The 23,072-nt window shown below is 33.6% G+C and overlaps 1 protein-coding gene across 1 annotated transcript; it reads left to right on the forward strand.

Moving 5' to 3' along the window:
• The first annotated feature begins 143 nt into the window (after nt 1-143).
• On the forward strand, nt 144-22,740 carry beta'COP (coatomer subunit beta'). The gene is made up of 17 exons (XM_069823173.1): nt 144-276; nt 1,891-2,049; nt 2,456-2,648; nt 4,058-4,206; nt 4,950-5,148; nt 5,323-5,485; nt 7,487-7,720; nt 8,637-8,836; nt 10,361-10,611; nt 11,842-12,011; nt 12,441-12,609; nt 14,490-14,724; nt 16,098-16,254; nt 17,160-17,367; nt 17,611-17,746; nt 20,103-20,242; nt 22,526-22,740. Exons 1-17 carry the CDS (start codon nt 274-276, stop codon nt 22,562-22,564), a joined length of 2,805 nt encoding a protein of 934 aa, XP_069679274.1. The 5' UTR covers nt 144-273; the 3' UTR covers nt 22,565-22,740.
• The last annotated feature ends 332 nt before the right edge of the window (nt 22,741-23,072 follow it).

Here is a 23,072-nt window from a genome sequence, read left to right on the forward strand (position 1 = left end):
AAACGTTTACTTCATTAAATTAAACCATACTCTTCATTAACTATAGCATCCAATCAAAATATCAATTTTTCTGCTGGCAGTTGCAGTAGTTTGCAGATTGGGTCTGCGGACATCCGACTGGTCTGCGCATGCGTATTAGGAAGTGTCAGAATCGCACTTAGTCGTCAGAGCGGCTGATGCAGGCGTTAAGAGGCCACGTAACAATTTCGTTATACGAAACGTGTGTTGAATTTTATTTATACATTGTTTTCTGAAATATAATATAATTTCAGAATGGTTAGTATGTAATTGTCCTTGGTAAAGTATAATAATTTCGATAGCTGTTTTTAATTGTAAGATATAAAACTGTGTGAGGATAGTATAGAAGTGTTTATCCTAACCACAATATGACACATTTCAAAAGTTGCATTAAGCCCTCTCGGTAGAGCAACTTGGTAAGCGTATTATACTTCATTTAATAACTGCAGTTAGTCAGTGAAAAAAACAGGAATTCATTATCAAAAGAACTGAGATTCATCTACGAAACGTACCCAAAATACTCAATTTGTACACTAAGGAATCATTCCGGGACGCGAAGACCACCCCCTCATTTTTTTAAAGTCATACTGATTATATTACAAAGAACTTTAGTATTTCGAAATACTGAAAGTAAGTTTGGGAACTCGTAAGTTTATTAAATGTATGCCATGTTAAGTTACTTTGACAATGTCACACTGTTTTATTTGCAGGCCTAACAGCGACTTAACGATGGGTCCCAAATTTATTACCATTGCCATTTTTTCCAAGTCTGGTTATGTATGTCGATCTACATAAAATATACTCTTTTTTTCCCCCACACCTGTCACCTATATACTGTATTTCCATGATCTGATTTCTATTCATTTGAAAAGGAATTTACAAAAACCTAAAATGTTCGAGTTTCCATTGTAAAATTGGTACGGTATATTTCATCATTAAATTGTAATGTGCAGTAATTGTAAAAGATAAGCTTATGTGCAGTTATTTGAACAGTTAGCTCAGTCGGCAAAACGACTGGGTTGAAATCGAAAGGTTGAAGGTTCAATCCTGAGTGGAGGAAATTTTTTTTTCTTAACAGTAATTTTCACATTATCTCGGGTTTTTTTCTTAACAATAATTTTTATAGCAGCTTGGAATTAAAGTCACCTCTCAAACAAATATGTACAAAAGGATCTGGATTTCAACAATTTATTTCATAGTATAGATAAATTCCGTTAACAACATAACAGAACAGCACGAGGTTTATTGTATATTATATTTTAAACTATGGAAAAATCTCTCCTTAACTTATTGAATCCAATCATAAATAAACTGAAATCTTACCACCTGATCGTGTTAACATGTGTGACTGACAAAGCCTCTGTTATGGTACAGGTTTTTTCTGTACTACTTTTATTTCCCCTGGCATTCTCATTTAACCAGTGATTCATTTTATCGGTAACTATACCAAAGTCTCTATAACTGAAAACGAACGCACTGATTTAAGTTATTATAATAATTATAGGTGTTTATACGTTTTAGAGCGATGTGAGTATTGTAAGAGTAAATTAAATTCTAAAGCAACCACGACTTACAGACGTTTTCATCCCAAACACAATAGTAAAAAAGAGCAGATTAAGATAGTAATCACTAGGAATAGAGCTTGACCTTACAAATTGCTGATCTGTGTTGTCTTCACGTGATGGACAATATTATTTTTTTGTGAAGCTATATGGTAGGTCATTCTTTTCTTAGTAAATTATAGAAATAGTGCTCATGTACGGAAATGTAATTTTGTTATCTCTTGTGTTATTTGAATATTTTGTGTCATGTTGTCTGTAAATATGAAACATATAATTTACACTGTTATACTGTTTTTTTTTTCTGCATTAGCCTCTGAGGTTGGATATAAAACGTAAGCTGACAGCTCGGTCTGATCGAGTGAAATGCGTTGATCTCCACCCAACCGAGCAGTGGATGTTAGCTTCATTGTACAATGGAAATGTCCATGTCTGGAATCATGAAAGTCAACAGCTCGTTAAGTCCTTTGAGGTAGGTACTTTTGTTAATTAAAGTTAATACTTAACAAGTTATATTTAGTAAATTACGTTAAAATATGATTCTACTGAATTATGTAGAGCAGAATTTAATTTTGTTTAAATATAATAAGTTTGTTTTATTTAACATATACTTAATTTGTTGTTATTTTTATTCAACGATACATTTTTATGGTTTTTAATATTATTTATTTTACATCTTCATTATATATTTTTATTACTTTATTTTCTGTGCAACTGTGCGTCATCTCGAAATATAACAAATCTTGTATTTGATTCCAGTGACTAGAGTAATACTGGTTGTTTTTTCACATCATGACACATAAAGACTACATCAGTATGCTGTCTGTAATTTCAATTTATGAATTCATGATCATATACAACAAAATTTCTATTTTCAGGTGTGTGATCTGCCTGTACGAGCAGCAAAATTTGTACCACGCAAGAATTGGATCGTTACAGGATCAGATGATATGCAAGTTCGTGTATTTAATTACAACACTTTGGAGCGTGTACACGCATTTGAAGCTCATTCTGACTATGTTAGATGCATTGCCGTTCATCCCACTCAGCCTTATCTTCTGACCAGCAGTGGTAAGAAATTGAACCATAATCTCTTAGAATTACAACACTGCAGAGACCCCAATCCCCAATAGCTCGCACTATATGGACTTCTGTGAATTTTAAAATTAAGTTTTATTTAATATTATCTACCATTTATTTGTAGTAGTCATTGGGTTTGGAATTGAACGGGTTACATCAGCTGCTTGTCTATGCGGATGACGTGAATATGATAGGAGAAAATCCACAAACGATTAGGGAAAACACGGGAATTTTACTGGAAGCAAGTAAAGAGATAGGTTTGGAAGTAAATTCCGAAAAGACAAAGTATATGATTATGTCTCGTGACCAGAATATTGTACGAAATGGAAATATAAAAATTGGAAATTTATCTTTAGGAGAGGTGGAGAAGTTCAAATATCTGGGAGCAACAGTAACAAATATAAATGATACTCGGGAGGAAATTAAACACAGAATAAATATGGGAAATGCCTGTTATTACTCGGTTGAGAAACTTTTATCATCCAGTCTGCTGTCAAAAAATCTGAAAGTTAGAATTTATGAAACAGTTATATTACCGGTTGTTCTGTATGGTTGTGAAACTTGGACTCTCACTTTGGGAGAGGAACAGAGACTACGGGTGTTTGAGAATAAGATTCTTAGGAAAATATTTGGGGCTAAGAGGGATGAAGTTACAGGAGAATGGAGAAAGTTACACAACACAGAACTGCACGCATTGTATTCTTCACCTGACATAATTAGGAACATTAAATCCAGACGTTTGAGATGGGCAGGGCATGTAGCACGTATGGGCGAATCCAGAAATGCATATAAAGTGTTAGTTGGGAGGCCAGAGGGAAAAAGACCTTTAGGGAGGCCGAGACGTAGATGGGAAAATAATATTAAAATGGATTTGAGGGAGGGGTGGGATATGATGGTAGAGAATGGATTAATTTTGCTCAGGATAGGGACCAATGGCGGGCTTATGTGAGGGCGGCAATGAACCTCCGGGTTCCTTAAAAGCCCGTAAGTAAGTAAGTTGTGTAAGTAAATACAGTGAATAATAGAGAATGGATTTTCACTTTTTTAAACAAGGAATTAAAATAATTACATTCGTACTTAATATATTTTAGTCACACTGTCCAATCCTTAAAAATGCCTCTGTCATGATTTAAAGAAAATTACATGTTTCTTTTTCTCTTTATAAGATTCCTAGTTTCTAATGATCTGTTTTTTGGATTTAATAATATTCACACGTTTGGCTACATTGGGTATGAAACTGGAAATTGCTCTCTTATATTTAATTTTTGAAACAGGCAAAATAAGAACAAGAGATGAAAACTTCAGAATTTAATTCCTGTTTGTAGCAGTAATATTAGTTAATTCCTCTAATCTGATATAATGTAATTTATATCTTTTACATTATTCTACTTCGTTCACAGACGACATGCTCATCAAATTATGGAACTGGGATAAACAGTGGTCATGTCAACAGGTTTTTGAAGGACACACACACTATGTGATGCAAATAGTTATAAATCCTAAGGACAACAACACATTTGCAAGTGCATCACTTGATCGCACAGTTAAGGTACTGTAGTAACTGTTTATATAATTCTAATTAAATATTTTGTTCATTTAATCATAACACTTCAATCTAATATCTGTAATTTGGAAAGAAATCCATAATTTGAAAAGGAATATGCGGAAAGAGGCCCTAATGGAATATATCATAGGACTTTAATCAAACATCTGCAATTTGGAAATCAATTTTTGGTCACATGACCTAATGAAATATGTATTTTCAGTTGATGACAGCAACATAGTATCAGATTTGATTCAATCAAATCAATCAATCAAACTCCTGTATCTCCTCATGAGGAGCATAGGGCATTCACAAAGTGCCTCCATTGGACCCTATTTGTAGCCAACTTCTTCACTTCGCTTCATGTTTTCCCCTCCCTAGCAATTTCCTCCAAAACTGTTCTCTTCCATGTATTTTTTGGTCCTCCTCTTGTTCTACTACCCTGGGGGTTCCAATCCAAAGCCATTCTTTCTATTGCTCCATCTTCTTTCCTGATTGTGTGCCCTATCCAATTCCACTTTCGTCTTTTGATTTCTATTGTGATTTCTTTCTGATTTGTTATCTTCCATAGTTCTGAGTTTGTGATTATATCTGGCCATCTAATTTTTAAAATTCTTCGTAAACATCTGTTAACAAATGTTTGCAGTTTATTTTACTATCAGATTTGATTACTAACATTTAATTGCGTTTTATTCATTGTATTTGAAGTGCTGATAATATGTTTAAAGATACGTGATTAAATATTTCAGGTATGGCAGTTGGGGTCATCAACACCTAATTTCACACTTGAAGGTCATGAAAAGGGTGTGAACTGCGTTGATTACTACCATGGTGGTGATAAGCCATACTTGATTTCTGGAGCAGATGATCGGCTTGTTAAAATCTGGGATTATCAGAATAAGACTTGTGTTCAGACTCTTGAAGGACATGCTCAAAACATCTCTGCAGGTATTTGTTGCATCAGTATTTTGGTAGGCCTCTTAATTGTAAATTAACAAATAGAAAATAAGTGAGAATACATTTATGTTTGTTAACATGAAAACTACTCACTTGAGTTTTTCCTCCTTCACAAAAAAAAAATTGTTGAATTAGTAATTGTTGACATTAGTCTTATGTTTGCAGTGTGCTTCCACCCAGAGCTTCCTATAGTGTTGACAGGCTCTGAGGATGGTACAGTCCGCATTTGGCATGCTGGTACTTACAGACTGGAGTCATCACTTAACTATGGGTTAGAGCGTGTCTGGACTGTTGCTTGCATGAGGGGCTCCAACAATGTGGCCCTTGGGTTGGTATCATATTACATTGTATATCTGAATCCGAGTTGTTTATGATGTAGTCAACATATAGAAGCAAAATGTCCTCAATCTTGTGGTTATCATGTTAGCCATTGAATGCGAGGTTCTCAGGCGAAAGTGATGGATTTTGAAAGGTGATAAAATTCTTACCAAGTTATAACTAATATAAAAGCAAGAATATAGAGAGGAGCGAGATTTAAGGGGTTAGGTACAGCCACTGCCTGCTGGATCACATCCTATGGCTGCTTATACTGCCTGCCCAGTCAACGGTTATGCGCGAACAGCCACTAGGTGGCAGGTAATGACATTGCATATACTGATAATGTTAATAGCGGTGGGCACTGTCTGCCACCTAGCGGTAAAATAACTTTGATTGAGCAGGCAGTTTACGCAGCTATAGGATACGATCCAGCAGGCAGTGGGTACAGTTTACAACAGTAAAATTTTTGAAAATATTCAACATTTTTTTCCTCCATTACTGTATCTTGTACAATAATGAAAATTGGTATGTGTAAAATACTGTCCTTCTGCTACATGAAAAAAATATTGTTAATATTTTAAAAACAATTATTTATTTTTTTTTTTAGGTTCAAAATGTTGGCAATTCACTGTGCAATGATGAAGCGTTTCCCTCATAACTCATAAACTTGTTAACTTTTTCATATTCTCTCTCTTTTATTTTATTGCTGAAACTCATGTTTACAATATCATGCTCTTTCAACTATATTCCTTAATAAATAATATATATTTTTTTTATTTTGTGTTAGAAGAAAATTTATTTTTTTATCAGAATCTATCAAAGGTAGAGAAGTATCTTGCATCATATTGTAGATATGACATGCATAAATGCACACAAAATATTTCATCACAGAATGTTGGATAGTTTTTGAGTTATGTGGGAAATGCTTCATCACTGCACAGTGAATTGAATTTTGAAAAAAAAAAAAAATTTAAATATATATATATATATATATATTTTTTTTTTTTTCAATTTTAAAAATATTTTTATGCTCGACCATGCCGAAATGTAGTAATTATACATCTGGTAGCAGTCCTTTAATGCATGTCATTAAAGTACACCTATTCATTAAAGTTCAGGTTTTCGATTATTCTCGGATATGCAATCGAAAGACAACGAGGGAAACGTCACGGAGGCTGGAAATCCAATACTGTCGCAGAAGGTTATGTTCTGTTACTATAATAATTAGCGTTAAGTAAATAATATTCAAATAAATTCAATTTGTCATCTCGTTTTTCAATTCTAAATCAATTTCCAGGATATATCAAAATTAGTTCATGTTACATTACATCAAGGTCAATGACATTATTGTTCCTCGGAAAAAATCAATACTTTCGCGTCTGCGCACATCTCACAATTTACGAGCTATGAACAAGGTCACTTTCGATCTTCTGTCAGATACAAATAAAATGAATACTTCTGAATAATTTCAAGTTAGAAATATGGTCGAGCATAAAAAGTCTTATGAAACTTGCCTATTATGGTAATTAAGACGCTCGTATGAAAATTATGAAACTCGCTTGTGCTCGTTTCATAAACAAACATACTCGCGTCTTAATTACTATCATTATAGGCTCGTTGCATAATGTACTATTTTTCATATAGCAGAAGGACAGTATTTTACACATACCAATTTTCATTATTGTACAAGATACAGTAATGGAGAAGAAAATTGTTGAATACTTCCAAAAATTTTACTGTTGTAAGCTGTACCTAACCCGTTAAAAGATGAATAAGACAGAATACTCTGTTTAAGCCACCATAACAGAAATAAAATGCAAAAAGTCCCTTTCTACTGTGACTAAACATTTTGTGTAGAAAATTTTCTATTTCTGAATCTGCACTTGTGTTACTCATCGTAGTGAAAGAATTCAACGCAAGAAAGTGTTTGTCTTCATTAAAACTTCTAATTGCTGAGAGACTATATATCATGTTGTGTAACCATTTAACAGCTGTGTATGTTTTATAACAGCTATGATGAAGGCAGCATAATGGTCAAGGTTGGACGAGAGGAGCCTGCAGTCTCAATGGACGCCAGTGGCGGGAAAATTATCTGGGCTCGTCATTCAGAAGTACAGCAAGCCAATCTAAAAGCAATGGGAGAAGGCGCTGAAATTAAAGATGGGGAGAGACTGCCTCTAGCCGTGAAGGATATGGGCAGCTGTGATATCTACCCTCAGACAATAGCTCATAATCCAAATGGAAGGTTAGAAAATTGTATAAAAATCACTAGTCCGTAACATACTTCTCAGCTTCCAGTACACATCAATCATCATTGTGTATACTATAAAGTTTATAATGGGAAAATTCTTTTAAGTCATTAATAAGTTCATTGGAGCTGTACTTAAAGTCATTATTGAAATTCATTGATTCTCTATAGACTGATAAGATTCTAATGGTGGATTGCAAGAACATATTTATTCTTTCGTTAGCTGCTAACGGACCAATAAGTTCGAAAGACGCGTTGCAAGAAACATCTTTAGTGTTATTGGTCCATTAAAGGATTCACTAACTTAGAGATCTGATTTCCCTCCTATATTAAGATTTATTCCTCTGTTAGACAGCCATCTTACGTACATTTTGTGTATTAGCAAGAAGTATATATATATATATATATATATATATATATATATATATTGATTCATCATAATGTTACCTGTATGAGATTCAGGCATGCGATATTTTGTATATAGACCTATATACACGATATTAAAATAATATTGCATATTGATGGTTAAAAAGTGATACCTCGTATTTGTACATTTACAGGTAAATAAAAAAACTGTTTTAGAAATTAGTTTCTCAAAATAGACAAACTTACTCCTATATAAATGTTCCTGCTTTGCTACATACCGCAATATCTTCTATTCGAGAACAAAATATTAGTACACTGTCCAATTTGTGAACATAATAATAATAATAATAATAATAATAATAATAATAATATATAGTTAATCTAAATAGTAATAATGTAGTTAAACTAAATTACCAGTTTTGTAGATACGAGGTATCTCTTCTTAGCCATCGATGTACGGTAATTTGATTATGTATTTATTTATTTACTTATTCATTCATTCATTCATTAATTCTTCTATTTTTTATGTTTTCACAAATATTTTCAGATTTGTGGTTGTATGTGGCGATGGAGAATATATAATTTACACTGCCATGGCACTGCGAAACAAAGCCTATGGATCTGCACAGGAGTTTGTGTGGGCGCAAGACTCGTCTGAGTATGCTACTCGAGAAGGCAGTTCTACTGTCAAAGTATTCAAGAATTTTAAGGAGAAGAAAGCTTTCAAGCCGGAATTTGGGGCTGAAGGTAAGCCTTAGTATGCATTCACACACATTATATTTTTTGCATGTTGAAAACTTTTGTGAACCATAACAGCCCTTCTGGGACTATAACCTGTATGGCTGATGCTGATGATGATGATGATGATGATGATGATGATGATTGAAAAAAAGTTCAGTGGACAAAAACAATAAATCAGTACGGTAATTTTTTATTCTTTTGCCTCTAATAGTTTCATTTATTACTGACACTGTAAGTATGTATTAAGTTACTTCAGTTATTGTTACAATAATGAATAATTCATCAGTTAATTTTTAAATCTTAATGGAATTTTGGAATAAACAATCTATAGTCCCGTCGCTCTTATTTCTGGCAGCCAATCATGTTGCAAGTCGGCTACATTTAAACATGTGCTTCTTGTCATTCGCTGTTGATTTCATCATGGACTTCCTAAGGCTATATAGATACTGGGTATAATCGTCCGCCATTTCCATTCTTTCCTTGCCGTTGCAGCAAGCAGACGAGAATTTACAACAGTACAAATTTTAATTCCGCTCTCTTTTAGGTGTATTTGTTTAAAATAATAATAATAATAGAATCAAGGGTAACAATCGACTTAGAGCCATGCAGCTGGATACTCTGGTAATTAAACCTTCAACAAACAGTGCAACATTTGATCCACATACATTAAACATTATAGTCAACAATTGATTTCGTTAGGTATACAAAAGCTATCTCAACATTCACTTAACTATTTATTTTTAAGTTTCTCACATTAAACATTATAACAAGAACATAATCGACAGATTGAATTTTTTTCCGGCAGCGAGTCCCACAAAGTGCGGGGCCTGGGGTGACCGCCCCACTTGCTCCGCCAAAGGGCCGGCCTTTCTATGAGAATCCACAGTTCTAACAGACCTAAGTTGTTACTCTGCAAACAGAGGTCCATGCATATGTTACTCCCAGTAACTGGGAAACTAGTACGGTACAGATTTCGAATAGGAATCACTTTTAAAAGTAATTCTTTCTAAACATTTCTCTCGCTTTGACTCCCATCTAAAGTTAAAAATAGCAAAACATTTGAAGGTGTCAATGTCTATTTTGAACATGACACTTCGAAGTTAATAATTTTTTCTCCCTTCCTAAAAAACATTTTGATTTCGAATTTTTTCTATGCTTTCCTTAGATATTTATCTATCAAACCTAAAATTTACAATGCAATTATCATAGGTGCTATGACGTGATAATGTTTAACGGTGCGGAAAATAGCTTCGTCTGGTACCGCAACTGGCAATGAAAGAACTAAAATGGCGAACGATTATATGTACCTACTCTTTATAGAACCTACTCTTACTAGGACGTAAGCAAAGAGGCGGAGCCACGCCGGAAATAACAGTGACGTGACTATAACAACCCTCATTTTCTCTTTTCCTCCATTTTATGACTTACACTCACTGGCTTCTGAGCCATCCATATTTTAATATGTTTTCTTGATGGTACTGTTTATTTATAGTGGTGTCTTGTAACAATACATAATCATTATTATTTCAGGTATATTTGGCGGATTCTTACTGGGGGTGCGCTCAGTGACAGGACTAGCATTCTATGATTGGGAGTCACTGGAACTAGTACGCCGCATTGAGATTCAGCCTCGACATGTATTCTGGTCAGAGAGCGGGGAGCTCGTGTGTCTGGCTACAGAAGAGAGCTACTTTATTCTGAAGTATGACGCTGCTATCGTGGCCCGGGCTCATGAGACTAAAGAAGGCCTGACAGAAGATGGCGTTGAGGAAGCATTCACTGTGAGTTACTTCTTTTGTTTTCACATAACGATAAGTCACTTTTCATTGCTAAGTATTTCATTTCTAAATTTCATATGTGTTTTTTATAAATCACTTTGTATTTTGTTAATTGGGTTAATGATCATTGTTTATTTAATTACCTGTTAACTTCTCTGAGTTCTGAGACATTTGTAGAACACTCTGAAAATTGAATATTTTCATGGTTAACTACCGGTATTTTTATTGTTATACTGTTGTGACATTTTGCTCTTGATATTCATTGTCTTGTATGGCAACCTGCAATGGTGGGAAGACTATAAAAATAAAATAATGCAAAAATATAAAAGTAAAATAATGCAAAAAGAAAGAAATAATAGCAGGTAGGTAGACATTTAAAGGAATGTGTTGCAAACTTGAAATCAATGCAGTGTCATTCAGATATCTACTTGAGACGCAAAAATATTCAACATATTCTTCAGTAAAGAACAATAAATTTTCTAGACATAAACGTAATGTTTACATATACTGGGTGTTCAGTTCAAAGTGTGTCATGGCTCGCTGTATGCCGTCATATGGCTAGTCGATGAGCCTAGAGAATTCAATCTTCCTACACTTCTGCAGAGGTGTATTATCTATGTGTCAGAGAAGTTGCCTAGCAAGTACGGCGTTCATTCTGAAGAGTACTTACTGATATGTACAGTAATGCCGGTAGTGGCAGGAATGTGAACTGTTTGGAAACATGTACTGAGATGGGTTTTTTTCTTACTGTCGGGATATGGGGAGAGGGTTAAGACGATTTCTTACGTATTTGTTGACATTAACTTCGATGGTCAACATGGACACGGAGCATTTGATTTGTATTGTGGAATGTTGCCATACGCAACCGATGATAACAAATACCCTGCGTACGACTTGCCTGCGCAAAACACAGTTCGAAAGAGGTTATGGTAGCACACAGACCGTACAGACTGCCATCTGTTGCTACGACATTCAAGTTATACCGTACATGTTCTCAAGTTCAGATTGAACGCCTTGATTAATAGGCAACTTCTCTGACATAAAAGCTGAAACTCGCTTCAAATCGCTGACTCACAACAGGGACGTCATGAGACACTTTGAAATGAACACCCAGTATATAAAATATATATTTAATATTTATATACATAGAATGTTATATAGGTAATGTGAATAACAGAACTGTTCTTATCTTCTTCTGCTTATTAAAACAGGATTTCTGTTTCTTTCAAATAGTTTCTAGGTGAAACACACGAGTCTGTTCGAACAGGCTTATGGGTTGGAGACTGCTTCATCTATACGAATGGTGTGAATCGCATCAACTATTATGTTGGTGGAGAGATTGTGACTGTGTCACATCTGGACCGCACCATGTACCTGCTTGGTTATGTCCCACGGGACAACAGGTAATATAAATTCGTTTTAATTTAGCTTGAAAGCATTACAGTTACTAATGTATGTGCACAGTAATATTCTTCCACAAAATATGAAACTCAAATATTTTTAATACTTCAAATTTGTACTAGCTTAGGCATCCTTGGTGACCTAATGGTTACAGATGTCTGCTATTATGCCTGAATTTTTTTCGAGTTCAAGTCTGGGTGAAAGGGTGATAAAAATCCGTAGCATGACTTCTTCTATTGAAAGGGAAGTTCTTGAGAAATAGCATACTCTATTTATTGTTTAATCAGCATGTTGCTGGACTCGCATACTAATAAGCAAGTTGAAAAGATAGATTAATGGTACTCTTAGACAGAAGTGGTTGCTACTTCAAGACTAAATGTAAAATTAAACATCATTTTTACGTGATGTGAATTTAACTTATTTTATTACAGGCTGTACCTTGGAGATAAGGAACTAAATGTTGTGTCATATTCACTATTACTTTCTGTACTGGAATATCAAACTGCTGTGATGCGTGGTGATTTTGAGACAGCAGACAGAGTATTACCAACCATTCCACGCAGTCAACGGACGAGAGTGGCTCACTTTTTGGAGAAACAGGCAAGTCTTTTTTTTTTCTTTCAGACGTTGTTTTCTGTTACTTGGACTGCAGAATAGACAAAGATGGAAATCACAAATTTCACCATTTATAGCAATAAAGGGAATATGGTAATTTATTTGTTCTTAAAGAATTACTTGCTACAGTCTTTCGAATAACTTGCAATTCCTTAAAACTTAGTTCTTTAATTATTGTGTTATTTGAATTGAAACACTATCAATATAAAATAGTTTTTAATAAAATGGCATATAATTCTTTTTAATATACTGATATGTAACATTTTAAACGAATTTTCAATATAGAATTTATATCATTAATCTAATATTATGCTGACATTGTAGAAATAATTTCATCATACTATTGATACGATTTTAACATAATTTCAAATTTTAAAACTAGTACAAATTGTAGACTTAAAATGAGAATAATACATTTATTACTGTTGGTTATCTTTTGTTACTTAAGTTTGGATTGTTTCATTTCACAAACTTATTTCGAATAGGAATGTACTAGGTTAGCGAATTTTTGAATAAATAGTTTTTATCTTATCGTAGTGATATGGTGTACTGTTAGAAATTGTCAGATATAGCTCATTACTTCACGTGTGAAATAATTTGCTGATTAGAAACAAACATGTTGTTGTTGTTGTTATCTAATGCCGGGCTTTGGCAACGAAGCCATTAGAGTTCTTGCTCTCCAATATTTCTCTGTGGTCGATCCATCAGGTAGAACTTCACAGGTTTGTAGGTGATCTTCAGTCATTTCTTCTTCTTTGTTGCATAGAGGGCAATTTGGATTTGTGTAAATTCCTATTTTATTCAAGTGTTTGGCCAAATAATCATGTTCTGTAAGCAGTCTGAATTTTGCTACTGCAGACTTACGTGGGATTTCTGGAATAATTTCTGTTTTTTTTTTTAATTTGGCTTTGGTACATAGTGCTTGGTTTTGCTTGATTTTATATTTATTTTTAATTAGTCTTTTGATGGATGTAAAAGGTAGGCTTGTATTTGTATTCTGAATTAAATCGGATCCTTTTTTGGCAAGAAAGTCAGCAGTTTCATTTCCAGCAATTCCACAATGTGCAGGTATCCATTGCAATTGAATTCTTTTCTGTAGTTTTTGAAGTTGTTGGATCATTTTGTGACATTCTTTAATTTGGATTGACATCAGTTTATATGAATTTATTGCATATAATGCTGCTTTAGAATCAGAGAGAATGGCAGCATTTTGAAATTTATCTATTTTGTACAGTAGGTGTTGGAGTGAGATATGAATAGCCATTATTTCCGCATCAAAATTTGTTGTATGATATCCTGCTGGTTGATAAAATGAGAATAACGCACACATAATTCCTGATCCTGAGTTGTTATTGATAGTAGACCCATCTGTGTAGATATGTAACCAATCTTCTGGTGGGTATCTATTGTTCACAGCTTCTAATGTTAGCGCTTTTAGTACAGGTTTGGAAGTTTCAGATTTTGTAACTGGTTCTTCTAAATCTAGTTGAATGTTAATTGGTTCGAAGAAACAAACATTTATTATATCCAATCTGTAACTTAGCAACAAGACATTTTTACATTATGCTTGGACTGTAAACAATTTCATTATGGCTAACTAATATTATATGTGAGAAGGTAAATAATTAAAATTATTAGGATAAGATAAAATATTGTATATTACACGTGGCTAAAAGCCCATTATGTGTTCGTGTCATAAACATCTTACTCACAAATAATGGTCAATTTCAGCAACTTCTAAAATAAATAACTATTATGTGATGTTGGTTTTCAGTAACAAAGTAGTGTACTGGACAATTAAATTAAGTTTGTCTGTCATGTTTTGTAATGAAGCAGTTGCTGACTCTTGATTGAATGATATGTAGGGCTTCAAGCAACAAGCTCTGGCAGTTTCTACAGATCCAGAACATAAATTCGAACTAGCACTCCAACTGGGAGAACTAGAAACAGCTCATTCACTTGCCTTGGAGGCAGCGTCGCAACAAAAATGGCGCCAGCTAGCAGAACTGGCAACAACACGAGGAGAACTTGATCTTGCACAAGAATGTCTGCATCATGCTCAGGACTATGGCGGACTTCTCTTGCTCGCCACTTCATCAGGTATAGTTGTTATTGTTTAGTCAACTGTCCGAAGACAGGTCTGAACCTCACAAGCGACACACTTATGAGGCAACTAGGCCAGGAGACAATGGGGTAGGGTGGCAGTCAGGTATAGTTATAGTAAAATATATACAGTTCACTACTCTGCTCTGGTATGTGTTATATTTGAAGGTGAAAGTATCAGATCCTTCTACCTTAAAAAAAATAATTATATACAGGGTGGAAGGTAACCTTTTACAATCCTTCACGCACATAACATATCATATCATTTAGGAATGTTTTGTCAAATAATATTTTTTCATACTACCAATAGTTTTTGTAATATTTCCAGAAAACAAATGTTGCAATCTTGCAACGTTGTAGACAGTAGCAGTGTTTACTCTGCGAGATCATTGCACCCCAGCATAGCCTACTGCATGCTGCTCCAATTATCTACTTGACAGGGGGTTTGAGAGGATGTACACACATACCGTTTTGTAAACAAAAACATATGTTGAGAATCAAATAAAAATTTATGTAATCGTAACATGTTAATTATATGAACTATGTTATTCGTTATCTATGATGAAACATTCGTTATTGTATTTTTTCAGCACTAAATTTAGTAGAAATAAACATGTAGTTTCCGTTACATTTTAAGGCAGTTCCATCAATAAAACAGTAGAATGAATGTCCAATACTCAGGATTATAAAACTGTGGCATCTCTTTGTTTTTCAACTGCTTCAAACTACACGTAGCCTGCAACTAATGACGAAGTGAATGTAAGCGTATTGTCCGCTCTGTACACCTAGCTTGGCAACATGGTTTGCGTATGTCAGAAACAGTGTTGCCAGCGTGTCACAGCCCTGTTCCCATGCAATGTGTTCACAATTATTCACGCGATTTATTCGAAATCTGTGTTATTTTCCATGCAAATACTACTGTAACATGGCCATACATAGCTTACTCTATCATCCTACATAAGATAAAATGCAATTTTGAGCAGTTTCATGAAAAACTTAATCATAATTTCAAGTTACAAAAGATCATTTTTTTCGAAAACCGCCATTCTGAGAACAAAGTATTATTAGACTTTTTTGTTTGTCATAATTCGAGATATCATATCCCAGAAGGATTGCAAAAGGTTACCTTCCACCCTGTGTACATATTTACAGTGTGGTGACTTGACTTGTTATTTGTACAATTATATGCCTGTAATTTCCAAACTGTCCAACTTAGAATCTAATATTACTGTATGTATTTGAAAAGGCTATGGTTTCTTACGTATTTTGTATGCTGCATATCTAGATACACCTCTAATACTTAATGGCACTTATTTAAACCTGAATATTCTTTTCGTAATTGCTATTCATCTAGTTTATTTTTACTACAGGTGATGCAGAAATGGTGAAGAAATTGGGTGAAACAGCAGATGCGACGGGCAAGAATAACGTGTCCTTTTTGTCTTACTTCCTCTTGGGTGATGTGGACAAGTGTCTGGAGATACTAATAAGTACGAACAGACTTCCAGAGGCAGCATTTTTCGCGAGGTAGCAATTCTTTTGTTACTATCCACGTACTATAATGCTACAAACTAGGATATTTAATTTTCCAAGCTTTCTTTCCTATTGCCCTCTATTTGATCATTTTTTAAAGTAGATTTTTATACTTTTCTCTGAATTCGTGACAACACCAAAGAGTTGTTCCTTTAGAAGAGATACTGATTTCAGTGTGTTGTGAATAGCAAGACTAGTACACTGGGTTGCAAAAGAAATGCCGATACAAAATTATATCGTTTTCCAAGAGCTTTAGCAAACATGACGAGGTGGAAAGCTATTTTCCTGAGATTAGTTTTTTAAAAACATGTAAATACGACTTTTCAACCTGTTCACGTTATTATTTAATATGAATTGATCTAGAATTATTCATATACTTTTATTTTGAAACATTAATAAGAATACTACACAAAAATAATGAAACTGCAGTTTATATGGTACAGTCTTTTTTATTATCCACTGATGCTGTCGTTACAATCAATAAGCCAGTTACGTTTCATATTGTATTAACAAAAAATGTATCAATTTTTTATAAACTTAAATATAAATATAAAATTTTATTATAAATACAGATACAGAACTGAAAGTTGAATCTAATTGAAACATTTAACATATTAGAGTTTATATGCAATGCCTTCTTTGTATCTCTATTTCTATTGTTTCGTAAGCAAAGTCCTCGTAACACAATATTTCAAATTGATAGCAACTTCGACTCGGCATTTCTTTTGCAGCCCAGTGTACTATTATAGTTACTTCAAATTCACTGCAAAAAATGTAAGCATTGTTCTTTTCATGTTTATGATGATGCTCATTCAGAGTACTAAAATGATTTGTAACTGAACACTTATGAAGGGATATTTTCACACTGATCAATAACTTGTGTTTTTATGGTTGAATAGGTCATATCTTCCAAGTCGTATCACTGAAGTTGTAGCGTTATGGCGAGAATGTTTATCAAAACTTAACGAGAAAGCTGGCCAGTCTCTTGCTGATCCAAAAGATTATGAGAATTTATTCCCAGGGTATGCAGATGCATTAAAGACAGAACAGTTTCTCAAAGCAGAGCGTCAGAAACTTTTACCAGCATCTGAGTACCCAAATGTTACAGTGAGTATAAGTTTGTGGTATTTTGTAACACATTATACATATCAGGAATGAGTCATTTGAATCCTCGAATCTCACGAATTTTGTAAAAGATTCGAAAACTCGAATCTCAGCACCTTTTGTGTCATTTGAATCTTTCGAATCCTAAACTAAGAAACTGTTAAAACTTTGGAAAGATTAGTTTTAACTCCATTGACGTCCAACAGAAGTATATATATATCTATATAAAATTGAAATATGTTTCAGCCAAATTATGAAAGAAATCCAATGGAAGAAATGCGTGCAGCTGAAGCTGCTGGCAAATTCCACTACATTCCTCCAGGAGTCGATGTGGATGCTGAAGTTACAAAACAAGAAGATCTCTTGTCATCAATAATACCTGGTACCCAAAAAAAAATATAGTTATAAAATTATAAGTATTTTTGGTAAAAGTAATAGTTTTCATTATTCATTCTGATTTTATTAAATTATTAACTTGACGGTGTTTTAATTTATTTTTCATGTACATGTGCAATTGTGAAAACAATTTTGTGTTCAGGAAATATATTTGGCATTATGTTGTTGTTTTCTAATGCCAGGCGTTTGACAATAAAGTCATTTGACCTCTTGCACTCCAATATTTTTCAAAGATATTATCATGACCAGCCACTGAAGCACAGATTTTGAGGTGTTCCGAATCCATTTCTTGGTTTGAGTTGCACAATGGACAGTTAGGGGACTGACATATTCCAATTCTATGCAGGTGTTTGGCCAAACAATCATGGCCTGTTGTCAATCTAAATGCAGCTACAGACGATTTTCGTGGTAAATCGGGAATTAACTGTGGATTTTGATGCAGAGAGTTCCATTTTTTTCCCATGGGATTGTGTTATCAAATTTTGTTTTGTTGAAGTCTAAGTATGTAGATTTAATAAATCTTTTCACAGAGTAATATGTAGATTTAGTAACAGGTCTGTAAGTAGCAGTGCTGCCCTTCTTTGCTAAAGCATCCGCATTCTCGTTTCCCAGGATTCCATAGTGGGATGGTATCCATTGGAATACAATTCTTTTATTGAGTGATATTAATTGAGAGAGCATTTTAGTTATTTCTGCTGTTTGAGATGAAGGTGTGTGTTTAGAGACTATTGATAGAATAGCTGCTTTGGAGTCTGACAATATAACTGCATTTTTAAATTTATTGATGTGGCATCGAAATTTAACTATCTTACATGCCTGCCTTAATTCTTGTCTCAATTCTTTACGACTCATCTTGGTTTCAAAATCGTTTAGTGTAAAGGTGCTCACATTTGACTTTCATTTTGCAAAGTCTAAAGACTCATTTCATAACCTGATTCAAATAAGCAGTAATTATCCCGATGATGTAAAGCAAAACAAAATAGTTCATTTACATCCTGAGATAAGTTGGTTAGCATTGTATCATTGTTCAATCACCTACTGCTTACGTGTTTTCGATGGACTCGGATATTTTAGTTTACATGCTTTATTTCCAAATTGTTGAAAGCCTAAGGATTAGGGCGAAGTTTTAAATATCGTGATATCCTCTCTCATGTTCGAACATTGCACGACACTAGTAAACACAGTTACTTCAACATTTTAAGGGGAGAGGATGGAATTTTTTAAAACTTTTTTCCTATTTGGTGTAAATTATTAATTTTTTGTATGTTGAGAGCTCATAGCTGTGGCAACTCAACCAAATAAAAATATTTGGAGGCCCAAATTTGAAAAAAATTACCCAATGCAGGATTGTACTAAAACCGATATATCTAAACCGTTTTTAAAGATAGATTCAAACAGTTTTTGTAATGTATTTGCAAAAGTATGATCTACAAACTGTCTGTAACAGAATTTTGATATTAGTCCCTACATTTGTAAAATAAAAAATTAAAATTTAGTAACAATTTTCTGATTTCCTTTCTTGCAAACAAACGGACGTATTTTTAAAATGAAATCAATTGACAAAATTCTGTTACAGAGAAAAGTTTCCTAATAGTCTAAAGAATGTGTGTTCTAAATTTCATGCATGTATCTCTAATAGTTCAGAAATTATATCCATTTTGTCTGGCAATGTAGCAAAAAAAATGAAGTTACTGGAAACCGATAAAAGCGGGCGTGTGATTTAAAAAATCCATAGCGCAGGAAGTTTAAAAATGACGTCTCAACATCCGATAAGGGCACAAATACCCACAAAATGTTATGCAATGCATTCCCCACATATCAAAGGGTATTTTAAAGAAAAAAAATTTTTTTGAAGATTTAATTTACCGGAAACAACAATAAAAGTGGGCGAATGATTTAAAAATCCATAACGCAGGAAGTTTCAAAATGGTGATCCACACATATCACAGAGTATTTTAAAGAATATTTTTTTTTTTTTAAATTTAGTCATTTTTCATAAAAAAAATACCACCCTCTCCCCTTAAACGTAACTCTAACCATAAAATTGAATTCAGATAATTTCTGTTAAGGCAGAGGATGGAGAGACTCACTTCTGCTTATAAGTTAAAGTGAAATTGAAAAATAAGCAATAAATCAACAATCAATATTAGTAAGGAAGTGACGTAATATTAATTTTAATAAGAAAACTGTTCATGAGCTCATCATGGTGGTTCTTACAAATTAACCACTTGTGAAGTAAATCTGCTCTAGCCTCAAGTTGTATAAAATTTATATTTATTTAATATATGAGCAAAGATGGTCTCAGTGACAAAACCAAGAACTTTTCACTTTATTTTTTACAGCTGTAGAAAAATTAGAAGTTACTCCTTCTCAGTCCACTTCTGATGTGCAGACATCAGAAACTGCTCCTAGCAAGACAAAGACACAAAGCGAGTCTCTTGAAGACGAGCTGGATTTGGATTTGGACAACATTGACACATTGGTGAGTAAAATTGAACATAATTTTGTAATATTCCAGTCTGTATGATTGCTAGAAACGTCCATGAAAATACTGCATGATGAATGTCTTATTTATCTTTTTAACTACTGATGATAGCAACTAAAAGTTTCCATGAATGACATTAAGATTCGAACTCTGGTAGATTCTGAAACATTTTTATTTTAAGATTATGTGAAACAGGATTTCGCTATTATGGTTTTCTACTTGTAATTCTTTGTCTTCATAAGTGTTCTTGAACAGAGAAATCTTATACCCAGTAAAATTCTGTTGTATGTCATCGAAAATCACATATTACTTTCCAGTTATTTCCAGCAGTATTGGAGGTATGAAATTCTAATAAAAAATAGTAAATTATTATCAAAGGTTTTGGAACCTATTTATTAAAATATTTTCACAGCAGTATTTTACTAGGAAATAGCATATCTTTGCAAATCACAATTTTACTGGGAGTGAAAAATGTACGTGCAACTATTAGTATAGAATTAAAAGGAATAAGTTTGAGATAAACTATTTTGGTTATGGAAAGGACGAAATAAAATATTGTGCTATTGGGTTAATATCACTTTCCGTTTATTAAATTGCAATATGTAGTATTTATTTCATAAAATATTATCATCTGAAAATAAAATTAAAACTTCAGCATGTAGCACAAGTCTGATTAAGATATCTTTACTGTACCTAATGAATGTAAAACATTTGGAAAGTTTTTGGTTGTAATATGAAGTAGATTTACAAGAAGTTGCGTAAAACTGCTAAAATTGTTAGGTTACAATTAATGTTTGTTTAATGCTTGGACTGGCCTACTGATTCTTCAGACTTCACTCTACTGACTTTCTTTATGCATAGAATTACTGTATGCAAAAGAATATATTGATATATACTGGGTGTTCAGTTCAAAGTGTGTCATGGCTCGCTGTATGCCGTCATGTGGCTAGCCGATGAGCCTAGAGAATTCAATCTTCCTACACTTCCGCAGAGGTGTATAACCTAAGAGGCAGAGAAGTTGCCTAGCAAGTACGGCATTCATTCTGAAGAGTACGTACCGATACGTACGGTAACGCCGGTAGTGGCAGAAATGTGAACTGTTTGGAAATACGTACTGTCGGGATATGGGAAGAGGGTTAAGACGATTACTTACGTATTTGTTGACATTAACTTCGATGGTCAACATGGACACAGAGCATTTGATTTGTGTTGTGGAATGTTACCGTACGCAACCGATGATAACAAATACCCTGCGTACGACTTGCCGGCGCAAAACACAGTTCGAAAGAGGTTATGGTAGCACACAGACGGTACAGACCGCCATCTGTTGCTACGACGTTCAAGTTATACCGTACACGTTCTCAAGTTCAGATTGAAGAACGCCTTAAATAATAGGCAACTTCTCTAACACATAAGCTGAAACTCGCTTCAAATCGGTGACCCAACAACAGTGACGTCATGACACACTTTGAAATGAACACCCAGTATACAGCTCTACAATAGTTACAGTATAATCTGAAAGTTATTCTTTGACAGATAAATTTACTTAAAGGATGGAAATATCTGCATTATTGATATTGGTCCTTACATAGAAGAGTATTTTGTAATTCCTTTTATTAACCAAAAAATAAATTCCCCATTTTTCAGTGTCTAAGACGCACTTTTTACACCCTCAATACGGCCTTAAAATTAGGGTGCATCTTATACAATGAAGGTACAGCCATGCACATTCCCTTTGTACTCTCCCTCTCCACACTCAAAAGGCAATATAGTAAAAATACTGTAAATGCTTATTACATCAATATAATTATCATCTTTACTGGTATTGATATAATTATTATTTGATTATGAAATTATAAAAAAACTTGTTCTAAGGAAAACTGTTGTAATTATTTTGGGCGCATATGAGACGAGGGACTTTCTTGTACACATACAACTATGGTATCTTTTCATTTGAGTTTTAATCCAGCATCCCAAAAATTGACTTATAATAATGCAACAGCGATTTTATCAGAATTTAAGACTTTCTGGTATTAGTTTGCATTTTTAAAAGAGGTGAAAATTACAGCGAAGAAAACAAAATGTGTTATTTAGAAAAGTAATTCAATATTCTATTAAATAATTTTTATATCCTAAAAAATTGTATTGTATGTTTAATTAAAACCAAATACTTCCATCTGAAACATTTTTATGCTAAACACTGTTTTGAGGGATCAATAATTTAAACACACATATTTACTAATATTATCCTGTATTCATGTTTGAATGTCTTGTTTCTAGGATGTCAATATAGATGAAGATTTGCTGCTTGAAGATTGAAGGAAATTGACAGGGTTCCAAGTATTTAATTCGTCTGTTCACAGTTCATTTGTGAGACATGTATTATGCATTTGTACAGTATGCACCATTTGTTATTCTCAAAAATGTATGTTAAGCGCAAAGATGAAGCATGGAAGGTAGAAATTTATTTGAGCCAAATAAAGTATATAAGAACAGTTTTCTTTTATTCTAGCATCCTTAATACCTTCCTAGTTGTTGTAAAATGTATTTTATGCTCGACCATGCCGAAATGTAGTAATTATACACATGGTAGCAGCCCTTTAATGGACCTCATTAAAGTACACCTATTCATTAAAGTTCAGGTGTTCCACCAATCAGAAAATACCATTGTAGCAATATGAAAGCACAAGTATAGATTATTCTCGGATATGCAACCGAAGGACAACTAGTTCTGTTACTATAATAATTAGCGTTAATTGTAAATAATATTCAAATAAATTCAATTTGTCATCTCGTTTTTCAATGTCTAATTCAATTTCAAGGTTAT

Source organism: Periplaneta americana, chromosome 4 (assembly GCF_040183065.1).
Source record: "Periplaneta americana isolate PAMFEO1 chromosome 4, P.americana_PAMFEO1_priV1, whole genome shotgun sequence".
Classification (NCBI taxonomy): Eukaryota; Metazoa; Arthropoda; class Insecta; order Blattodea; family Blattidae; genus Periplaneta; species Periplaneta americana.

Bases quoted from the DNA above. Each gene is read 5' to 3' on its own strand.
- beta'COP (XM_069823173.1), top strand. The intron at 10,612-11,841 runs GTGAGTTACTTC...TCTTTCAAATAG, and splicing joins GCGTTGAGGAAGCATTCACT to TTTCTAGGTGAAACACACGA. The intron at 20,243-22,525 runs GTGAGTAAAATT...TCTTGTTTCTAG, and splicing joins TGGACAACATTGACACATTG to GATGTCAATATAGATGAAGA.